Source organism: Protopterus annectens, chromosome 12.part0, assembly GCF_019279795.1.
Source record: "Protopterus annectens isolate FY-2018-M chromosome 12.part0, PAN1.0, whole genome shotgun sequence".
NCBI lineage: Eukaryota > Metazoa > Chordata > Ceratodontiformes > Protopteridae > Protopterus > Protopterus annectens.
In genome coordinates, this window is record NC_056746.1 from 365494416 (window position 1) to 365506428 (window position 12013).

General features: G+C 45.2%; 1 protein-coding gene across 7 annotated transcripts in view; it reads left to right on the forward strand.

Moving 5' to 3' along the window:
* RHBDF1 (rhomboid 5 homolog 1) overlaps window positions 1–12013 on the forward strand; it is a 1247410-nt gene that overhangs the window by 961564 nt on the left and 273833 nt on the right. For all 7 annotated transcript variants that reach the window (XM_044089448.1, XM_044089447.1, XM_044089451.1 and 4 more), the window contains one exon: window positions 3719–3932. In XM_044089448.1, coding sequence (XP_043945383.1) covers window positions 3719–3932 — 214 coding nt within the window. The remainder of the gene's footprint in view (window positions 1–3718; window positions 3933–12013) is intronic.

The following is a 12013-nucleotide window of genomic DNA, read 5'->3' on the forward strand; positions in this document are numbered from 1 at the left end:
AATTGCCACCTCAGTAGTGTGAGAAATCAAATGCATCAAGGAGTTCGAGATGTATTCTAGGGTACTAGCTGAGAGGCAACAGGATCACACACCTCCTAGGGCAGTACCCCCACCAAAGAGGCAGACATTTCTGAGATTAGGTCTCTTTGAAGGCAAGTAAAGTGTGCAAGGTAATTCAGCGACCGAATGGCAAAGGTCGCTGAAGCATAGGTCTGCTCCCCAAGGCTGTCCATAGCCCAAGACTACCTGTTCGGGGGAAGAACAGTGGAACTGTCTTCTGCCAGTTCCCTCTTGGTGGCCGCCGCCACGACCATGGAATCAGCTACCAGCTGTTTGGACCAGTTGGGTTGGTCTTCAGAAGTGGACAAAAATGTATCTGGCCTCCGAGGGTCAGGTTCTATTTTGTCCGGGGCATTCCAGGCATGCTGCACAATAAGCCTAATATGCTCATCCGCAGGTGAGGTCACCCAGAAAGTAGATGGTCAAGCACGGAAAGCCTGCAAAAACACTGATTCCTCTGAAGAAGTGTTGGAGGGCTTCCAGTCTCCCCTCTGCTTGAGGATCTCGAGAATGTCTCCAAATGAGACGCCTTCCGGGGGAGACTGTGGGGACCCTTCTCTCTCATCGTAATCAATGTCATTGGTGATGGATTTCTCAGGGGAATCAAGATGCCTCCTCTTGCAAAGTTTCTTCTGTGTGGCACCACAGTGGGGTCTTCTGAGGAGGACTCCAGAAAAAGGGTTCCCTTCAAGGGAAGGTCTTGCAGTTCCCATGCTCAAGATCCGAGAGTAGGAGGTTGGGACAGCTGCATGCTAGGGGGGGGGGTTCTGGTTCCGATGCCAATGGTGCCAACTGAGAGCCTGTTGAAGCAAGAACCCTCTCCATCACCTGGAAAGCAGGCCCTCCCGAGGAGGGATGGGAGCCCAAAACCGAGACGGCTGACCTCAGAACCGGGTCACATCCCACCATGAGGAGCCCGCCTCCAGGTGAGGAACTCCAAGAGGACCAGTAGCTGCTGGGAGAGCCGAGGCTGTAGACAGCGCCACAGAAAAAAATGGTGCCGAACTAAATGCCATGGTACCAACAGCCCAATCACTGCCCGAGAGTGAGTCAATTCCAAAGGAACCATGGCACCAAGAGTAATCAGTGCCAACAGGGAAGCCTCCACTGTCAGAGCCGAGACATAGTGCACCGGGATGGCCATCGGTATCGAAGTCTCTGAGACCTGGGAGGAAGTTGGAGGAGGATAGATAGGTGAAAACGTAGCAAGAGCTTCCGTTCCAAGAGGGAGGGAAGACCTAGTCAGGGTGGGTAATCCTCTAAAAGCTGGTCCACAACCTTCACTACATCTTGTTCTGAAAGACTCCTGGTGGATCTGAAGGAAGCTGCCAATGGAGATTCTGGTCTCCCAAGAAATAGACCAAATTGTTGTCCCAAAAAGGGGTCATAAGAGGGAGAATACGTGGTTCTGGGAAGGTGCTCATTCTTCGGGACTGAAGGTGGCATTATCAGTGGAGTTGTGTAAGACATCTGCACCATGACCAGGGATGATGCCAATGCAGGTACAGTGGTCGGAGACTGAGTCATAAACAAGGTCAGCACCGAGGGGGATGGTGCCACAGCTGGTACAGTGTTAAGAGTCTGAGTCAGAATCAAGGATGGCACCGAGTGAGAAGACAGAGACCCTGGTGCCGAAGCTGTCTGCACTGACAGCACAGGAGAAGCCTGGTGTTGACTCTGTTCCGAGGAGGACGTGGATGTCGGAACAGAAAGACTCTGTTTCATCTTATGCTTTTTCACATCCTTATGCTTAGGAGGTGGTGAGACCTCCATCCCAGAAAGAGCCTCCACGAAGAGTGATTTCAGCATACCCTACAGAATATGTTTGTTCTTGCGTTCAGCCAACGTACGGTTGCTGAAGCTATAACAAATGTCACAAGAAACGTTAAGGTGGTCAATGCCCAAACAATAAACACACCAGGCATGACCGTCAGAATTGGGCATCTTATGCCTGCACTTATCACATTGCTTGAAACCAAGCTTGGTCTTATCCAACATTATCACACACTAGTACTAACCACACAAGAAAAACTATAGCTACCAAATAAGAAGATAATGAAAAACTCTTTTCTTTTTTTTTTTTTTTTTTGTACAGATAGGAAAGGAGTACCAACAATGATACTAAGAAATACCAAAAGGTAAGAGAAAGGCCTAGGGAAGAGGGAGTAGTACCAACGATGGTACGAAAGAACTACCGAGGTAGTGGGTAGGGTTTAGTCAGAAAAAGAGAATATAGAATTGAGAAATAACCTTAGTGAGAAAAACTGGCTAATAAAACGCTAAAACATTAGAAATAACCACAAAAAAGCTACACTTAGCTTCATAGAAGTCTTGTCACGTGTGACGAAGGACGCGGCAAACGAGATCTGCAGAGGCTATGAGAGGGGCATTGTGGGTAGGTCTTAGCTGAGAGTTTTTGGCTGGCGCGAGCTTGGTACTGGCTGTGTCGTTTCCGAGGATGGAACTGAAGTCCTATCAGTAAGGAATGAATGAAGATTTACATCGTCAGATGGACTGTTACATCACAACATATACACAATGTGGCAGATACAGATCTCTGAAGAGACTCTGATTCTTTTTGTGCACTTTCTATCATTGCGTGTACTTCTTTTCTCAAAGAGGAGTCCTGCAGATGTTGCACTGCATGCAGAATATGGGTGTGATTTCTCCGGTAGTATAAACAAGTGATTGTCTGTGACTGAGGGTACAAAGATGCATACAGAGCAGGACTGCAGTAATTGCTCCACTCTGATCCTGATTCTATTTGTTGCTGCTGATCTGCTGTTTTGTGAGCTGCCTGTCACTCGTGATCATCCCTGTACCACACTGTATGGAGGTGCAATGCACCTGTTTTGGAAGAGAGTAGCTTCCAAAGCAGCCACTGAATCTGGTTTGTCTCCAATGCCAGTCAGTGCTTCACCTGAGTAGGATGTAAACTATCAGTAGCTGCTGAGTCAGATTTGGTCAATGAGCTAGTGTTTGCTGTAATATGTTTGGACTATGGAAACTAGCATGAATATTCATTGGGACTTGGTAGGGGGTTCCTCAAAAAATAAAGGTGTTTAACTGCATCTGTAGGCATGGGGCGTACTTTAAGCATCAAATATCCTGGAGGTGCTAGCTGTTGCTATTAACCAATCTGTGTAGTTTGTTGTTTTGTCTATTAACCATTCATTTTTAAGATTATTTTATTCAGACATGAACACACACACTGGCATGCATGCACACCCATCTGTTGTAATGGGCTTCTCAGTGGCTCCATATCTGACTAAAATACAGAAGCATACAATGTCATTTAAGCAACATATTTAACTATTGCTGAGTTTGAGTCTGTTGAGTTTGTATGTAAGTGAATTTGTTGGTGTGTGGTAATGTTTGGGAGTATTCTTTTGTTTTCCTGGGAAACATGGGAAACAGGAGCTTCTTTAGATCACTTATCTTTATTTCTGCGAATGCAAAAAGGTATTCTAAATGTTTTTTTCTGCTAGAGTCCAGCAATGGACAGATAGGCACACATGCAGAGTAAAGAAGTATTTAAACTTTAGCGAAGTTGCTGTAACATAGAATTTAGACGCGCTTTGCTTCTCTACCATACACCACATGTAACTGTAATAAAGTGTAGTACTGAAAAGCTGACTGTATTCTCACTCAATTGTAGGGGTACAGCAGACTGGTTTGGGGTTAGCAAGGACAGTGATGCAACGCAAAAATGGCAGAGAAAAAGCCTCCGCCACTGCAGTCAACGATACGGAAAGCTGAAACCTCAAGTCATCAGGGAAATGGACCTGCCAAGTCAGGACAACATCTCGCTCACCAGCACAGAGACTCCTCCCCCACTTTATGTGGGGCCTACTCAAATAGGCATGCAGAAGGTAAGTGTCCTTAACAGTGACCTAACTAAAGCCATTAAAGGGTTGTCATAGTGATAGCTTTTTTTAGTAAGCAGACTTCAAGTAAATATTAAACAGCAAGTAAACTGTCCCATCCTAACACTGAGTTTTGTAGGAGCACAGTTTTACTTTCTTGAATTACAGAGTAATCATTTTGCTGGTAAGTGTAAGAAACACATACATTTTCAGTTCTTGATTCAGAGTTACTCACAATAAATGAAGACAAGTTCTCCACCCCAGATTCCATGAAGCTGGTTACACCGAGGCGCTAGAAGAATAAATTGTTTTTTAATACATGGTCTCTGTTCTTAATATGAATACATTTGGTATCCTGTTGTATTTTTGGAATTGTGGCGGTGTAAGTGTTGTTATAAGTTCTCCACCCCCACTAAGAAACATAAACTCAGAAAACTGAAGTTACATAATCAGATTTATGCATCTGGCCTGCATCTGGGAATGATTTTTTGTCATTTCAGACTAAGTACAGCAAGGGAAATAGGAAGACAAATGCATACTACTGCGCTCATTGGTTTCCCACCAAAACAGCTCAAATATTTAAGTTTAATTTTCCCTTTTTTTCTGTCTTAGAATATGCTGACGTATGGATGATAGAATGTACATTTTAGGTTTATGACTACAGTTCATCATTCACATTACAGCAGTTATATGAGACATTCAGAATGTGTGCTTTTAAAATTCACAGTCTCACCTAATGTTTTATCACCCTGACATTGGCACACAGTAATGGTCTTTTCTATCACTGGGGAAATGTGTCCTTATTCAAAGACGTTAGTTGGGTTTCTGTTGCTCTGTAGCTGACAGTTGCCTGGTAGTTACACTTCTGTTTCTTTCAAGTCAGTTTAGTTTAGTAGTTTAGTGCAAAATATCTGAATTTTAGAGAACTTTAGTATGTGGCTCGTAATTTGAGTCCCAGTCTTCATTTTTCTGCTGTGTGACACTGAGCAAGTTAACCACACTGTGCTCATGGCTTGCCCTTGAAAATATGCCTATGGGGTATGGTGCTCACATAACACTGAGTGCATAGAGAGGAAATACTGTAGTATTTGCCAATAGTGGAAATACACTTTATGCTCCAGGATTTTCACATATTAACATATATTCCAGCACAAAACTGAAGTAAACCTAACACTAATCGTGTTACCAGGGATTTTTGTTCAGTTAACCTTAACTCATGTAGTATGCAGAACAGTGTAAGTGCATATATTTGTTCTACAGTTTTCTTTTCTGTGTCCTGCCTTAGTAGTTCCATAGTTTAATGTAGTTGTGAGACACCCAGACAAGTACTTTCTAATAGCCAAGGAATATTGTTATGCTTATCAGTAATCTGTCTTTATTTTATTTATATTGCTTTTTGTGACTGCTTTTTACCCTGCACTTTGAAATTGCGTTTCATTGCCTTATACAGTATAGACTAGATTCAGACCAGCTGAATCTAGACTGTTTGGTATCACTGTGCTCTTAAACCAGCCATCTTACATTAAGAAGGCCTCCCTGCATCCTTGTGGCAGAGGTGTGTAGCTCAGGACACATATGAGCTGGGAATTGCTAGAGAAAGGCTCAATCTGGGGCTTTCCCATCGGTAGTTGTGTTAAAACTGTTTAAATTTGCCTGATTATAAACCTTGTGTTTGTGCAGGTTTGTGCTCAGTTTACCCGAGCTGCTCAGTGTTTGGCAACTTTAGCCAGAGGTCTGGAGTGCATTTGCACAAGTCCAAGGCATCCACTGAAAACAAAAACTGAAAAATAAGTATATTTTAAGGCAGCAGTGAACTTTATTAACCGTATTTAATTTAATTGCTGCTTCATTTTGCTGTTTGTGGCAAAATATCACATTCAGGAAAAATCCTGTCACAATGGATAGACAGTTTCCCATCATTTCTCCTGCCAGCTTGATTGACGTGGACATCTTGAGGAAATGTAGCAATTGCTTCATGTGTACTGACAACCATATACTCCTAAAACAAACTAACACCCTATGTGAGAGATGCAAATACACTGTGGAACTGTAGTCAAGTTTCTCACGTAGAAACAAACTAGAGATCAAACAGGTTGTTAGCACACACACTTCACCTCTCATGCAAACTTCACCTCTCACACAACATAAGGTCATGACACATAAACCCACTTATATAGAGGTACTCACTAAAAGTCTGCCAAAAGAACTGAGACCTCCGAAATGCACACCACTCACACACACCACTAACCACGAAGAAACCACTACACATGTCAACACACACGCATCCGTGTCTCAACAAATAAGCCCCTAAGGCAAAACACATCAAATATCTTGGTCACAGGCAACTCCACAGTGAGACACACTGATCTTCCCCTCACCAGACTGAACAAGGAGAAGGTTACGGTCAGCTGCCTATCAGTTGCCAGGATCCGAGAAATCACGCATGCACTCACGTCACTCAAGTGCCATTATGACTCTGATATAGTCCATGTTGGAGTGAATGACTTGAGACGTACCTGTCTGGACTATATGAAGAGAGACATGATGGAACTCTCTGATTATGTGCCCCAGACAGGTATGTCCCTAGCTCAAAGCATAATCCTACCTTCACACAGGATGATGCCAGAATATAAACAAAAAATGATCGAGTTCAACAAATGTCTCAGCTTCTCGTGTCAGTCCAGGGGGAGCCAGTATCTGTCAGCCTGGAAGGATATGGTAGACAGACCTCATTGCTTTCCTAGAGATGGTCTGCACCCGTTCCCCCTAGGCTTTCAGATAGTGGCAAAGGTCCGTGCCTTGCCCATAGTGCCTTTTTAGGCAATGTCAAAGCAATACATTTTCCAATGTAACAAAATCTAATTGAGACAAACTCAGGGTCATACTACTTAATGCTAGGAGTTTAAGCATGAAACTTTTCTCCCTTGAAGCACTCCTCACCTTGGAAGATGCTGACATTTGTACAGTTACCGAGACATGGTTCAAGGCTGCTCAGAGCACCCCTGGCGTGCAAGGCTATAATGTCTTCCACACTTTCAGTCCTCAAAATGAGCATGAAGGAACCAATGGTAGGGGTGTCTCCATCTTCATTAAAACCAGATACATTTCAAGACTGTCAAACAGCATGAGACTCTCAGTCTACTCCATGTCCAGTTAACTATTGGGAAATTACCGTACCACATCATTGCTAATTATAGATCCCCCACCATGAACCAGGGTAAGCACACTGCCTACATCGATTTACTGGAATCCCTCGCCATACAGCCCAACACCTTAGTCATGGGAGATTTCAACTATCCTTCCATAGACTGAGGGACATACATGGACTTAACACAAATGCTCTGGAACAGATAGTCTGTACCCCCAATAGGGGCTGTAATGTTCTGGATGTAGTACATATCAACATGGGGGATCACTGTACTTCCCCATACATGATGTCCTCCCTGGTCAGGTCAGACTACAAATCGGTCTCATTTGAAGTAACTGCTGGAACTGATACTCTCACAGGAACAAACATTATAAAAAACTTCACCAAAGCTAACTACACCGTACTAAGCAATGTTATAAAAAACTTTATACCACCCACAATTGCAGACACCAGTGATCACTATGCAGAAGTGTATGCAAATGCCCTGTACAAATACTTAAGCAACTGCATAAACTGTGCTGTACCTGACTGGATCAAAAACATGTGGACTTCAGGTATAAACAAATTATATAACAAGAGGAAGAAACTGTTGTCCAAAAGCAAGAGGGATATCACTCTGCAGAGGAAGATTTCCCTCCTAAGCCTAAACAGGAAAATTAGAAGTCTTGTAGTCTTCTAAATTAAATTACAAAACTAAAATTGCATCCATAGCTAAGACTAATCATAAGGCATCATTTAACTACATCCGAAGTCTAAAAGGGAATACCCAGCTATGTGCCGAACTGGTTGTAGATGTGATCACTCATACTACACTGGAAGATATTGCCAACCTGCTAGCTGATGGATTCAGCACAAACTTCACACCCTATCCCCACTTACCATATCCCATAGCATACCTGACACCAATCCCCTGCCTAGAATCTCTAGAGAAGAAGTCATCTCTACGCTTGCCAAGGCCAAAAGAACACAGGTCTCAATGGGACTAAATCATATCCCAGATTGTTTACTAAACAGTCTAAGACAAGCCCTACAGACCCACTTGGCATTCTCTTTAATCATAGCTTGAGAACTAGCTTTGTTCCTGCAGAAGTGAGAAAGCAAACAGTAATCCAGCCACACAAAGGGTGGCCATCAACTGACCCTGGGAGCAACAGACCCATAAGTCTAACCAGCCTCATCAACAAAGCCATGGAAAAAATAATCATGAACATTATCAACAAGGACATAGGCAACCTCCAAACACTGGACCCAACCCAATTTGGCTTTAAGAGTAGATTATGCTTATTAAACCTGGTAGACTTCTTTGAGAATGTCACCAAAGCCGTGGACAAAGGTAAGACAGTGCACACAGCCTATCTCGACCTTGCCTAGGCCTTCAACACAATTCCCCACTCTGGCATCATTGAGAAGCTCTCCCAGATAGGGATTAACCCTTGCGTTACTAGATGGGTAAAGAGAGGTTTTAACCCTGGCTCAGCGACAGAACACACTCTGTCAAACTTTTTGACTCCACCTCCACCAGTAGATCTGCCACCACTGGAGTACCACAGGAGTCTGTGCTGGGCCCCTTACTGTTTGGCGTCTATTTTTCAGAAGTCCAAGCCAAAGTACATGGCTCTTGACTCACCAAGTTTGCTGATGATTGGAAACCGGGAGCAATCAGTGAGTCCCCCAACAATGTCAACATATTACAAGAAAGGCTAACACAGACAAATGATTGGTGTCAAAACCAAGGTCTAAAACTAAATGCAAAAAATGTATTATTATTCCCTTTGACAAAACTGAATTCCCTAAATATTACAATACTGACAGCATCCCATGAATTCCAACCCAGTGATGTGAGACTTGGGAACACAGGTTGATAGTGATCTGAACTTTAACACCAAGTGTCCACACTGGTAAGGAAAGCCTTCTACATAGCGCACCTCATAAGCAAGGGCATAGCATCCAGGTCAAGGGATGTTATAATGTAAACCACAAATTCTCCTCTTCTCCACAATATAAAACAACTCTGACCACAAACCACCGATTATTGTGAAAAAGACAACCTGGAAAACCAAATTTCCTTTATAAATAAAAGAAATTTGGTTTTCCTGGTTGTCTTTTTCACAATAATCGGTGGTTTGTGGTCAGAGTTGTTTTATACAAGGGATAATGTTAAGTTGTCAATCTCGCCTTCATTCTTGCTTGATGGGTTCGGAGCCGATCCTCGGCTCCGACTCGGCACTTGCTAAGCTCGAGAGTCACTTTTACCAGCTCGAGGCAGCCCCATATCCCATGATGCAAGGCAGTAAGTACCCAGATCTCGTTTGCCACTTCGCTAATGAGGTAATCCTTTTACCAGCTCCTGGTAAGTGTTTATTATTATACATTTAGTCACCCCATTCCAAATATTTCTCTCTTTCAATAGTTTTCCTTTATTGTTAAGATACTTTTAAGGGTTTTCTCTGACTAAAATTACTTTTCCCTAGTTATATTTTTAGTCAGGCCTTCATTCCCTCCCATCCCCCCCCTACTGTTAGGGTGTGTGTGTGTGTTTTTAGTTATACATTTAACTTAAATTGTTCTGATTCGGGACTGTGTGTGTGTTTTTTGTGTTTGGGATAACACTATGTCCAAGGAACAGAGGGTCTCAGGCTTCAAGAAGTGTGACTTGTGCTGTCTCTGACAGATGGTCACACTTCTTGTATATATTGCCTGGGACCTCTCCACCTGCAGGACTCCTGTGCAATTTGTCACTCTTTTAGCCAGAGAGTCCTGCAGGAAAGGAGGAACAAACTTATATTAAGAGGACTTCTTAAACCAGAGGGCTCCCTGGCAAAATCGGCTCCGGGTAAGACCTCTAAGACTACCAAGGCCCAGGCTTCTGTACCTAAGCCTTCGGCCTTGGCTCCGACTCGAGATCGGCTCCGGCTGGAGCCGATCTTAGCTTGGAGAAATCTTCGGCATCGATGGCTATCGGTGCCGATACTTTGAAGGTCACTTTGGTGTCGGCTCCGACTGGCTCCGACATCCATGTGGCTCGGGCTTCGGTGTCGGCACCGACCGGCTCCGACACCATGATTTCTTTGCCTGTATCGGCTCCGGCCAGAGCCGATACATCTATACCTACACTCGGAGCCGAAAAGTTATCGGCTCCGTCTGGATCCATGGTTTCATCAACTCCGATGGTTCCTTCGAGGAAGAGGTCCAGGTCTCCCTCTTTGGAACCGATACTGTCGGCTCCGGCCTCACCTCTTCTTTCAGAGTGGAGCCATCGGAGCCGATCATCTAGGTCTTCCAGGTTGTCAGACCATGATTTAGAGAGGGTGGTAAGCAGATTATTAAAATCACAGGCACTAGCCCAAATGCTTCATAGTCCGTCTCAACAGACGACTATTAGTCCACACCCTCTTCAAGTTCCTCCTTCGACTCTACCCCAGAGTTTGGAGCCGGAGTCTACGGGAATAGTTACTGCTATGGCTGAGGGCCAGATACTCCCCCCTTCTGCGCCTTCAGCATCTACTCTTATCTCCTCCTCGAGACCTTCCTTGGAGGGATTCGGTGGCCGGGCTTCCCTGGTCTGCTCCGAGGGGGTGAGTGGCATCGGACCCTTGTCTGACCCTGCTCTTCCCCTTGGAGCTTCGGCCTTGGTGAGCTCGGCTCCAACATCTGCCTCGGAGCCTTCCCTTTCGGTGGGCCCGGGAGTCCCAGTTTCTTCGGAATGGGTTCTCTCGGATCTCCCTGGGAGGGGAGCCTTCGAGGTGATGAGGAGTGTGCTGGCCCCTGGGCTCAGTCAGCAGTCTATTCCTTTAGCTCCTCCCTCTACGGTGCCTGTTGATATCTCTTCCTGCTCTCTTGCTCCCGGACCGAGAGATCCATCACCACAGGTTTCCCCACTGGGAGGAACCCCCTCTTCTGAGGATTCTCCTGATCCGTCAGGAGATCCTCCGCACAAGAGGACTTGTAAGAGGAAGCACCTGGACTCCCCTGAGTCTATTACTTCGGATACCGACTTAGATGAGTCGGAGGGATCCCCAAGATCCCCCTCTGAGGATGTCTCCTTTTCAGACATCCTAGAACTCCTGAAACAGAGGGGAAACTGGCCCTCCATAAATCCCTCCGATGATGAGACAGTATACCTATAGGCGTTTGGTTCTCGACCCTCCACCTCCTGGGTGTCTCCGCCTTTTGACCCCCTCATGCAGGTAATTGCTCGAAAGGCTTGGGCTTCTCCTGATTCCATAGAGCCAGTTCCCAGGAGGCCTTCTAAATTTATTACAGCCCCTTCCGAACAGCAATTCCTTACAAAAGGTGTCCCTGTTGATGCCATGGTGGTGGCGGCCGCCACTAAAAAGGAACTTGCAGATCCTTCCATACCGGTCCATCCTCCTAACAAGGATTCCAGGACCATGGACAGGTATGGTAAGTGGATGTTCTCCTCAGCGACCCTTGCCATGCGTTCGCTGAATTATTTGTGTCACTTCACCAGACTCCAAAGGGACATCCTTAAAGAACTAGGTGAAGTAGTACAGGATCCTGCAGCTCCGGGGGCACAAGACAAGATTGCCTCTCAGCTAGGAATCCTTAACTCCATAACCAACTCCTCCATGCGGCTGATTTCGTATGCAGCAGATGGAGCGAGTAGAACCGCAGGTACAGGAGTGGCTCTGAGACATCAATCCTGGATGCGGCTCTGTAATTTTGCAGATCCCTTCAAGGCGTCCTTCACAAACTCTCCCTTTGATGGGTCAACTTTGTTTGGTCCTCAAGTGAAGGATACATTGACCAGGTGTGAGCAGGACGGCAAGACTCTTTCTGCCGTAGGGGTCCGTTTTTCCACCCCTTCTAGACCTTACCCCAAGGGACAGAAGGGTGGAAAGATGTGGTTCCGCAAATCCCAAGGAGTCACGCCGGATACACGTGGTCAGTTTACCCCTAGAGGCAGAGGGGGTAATAA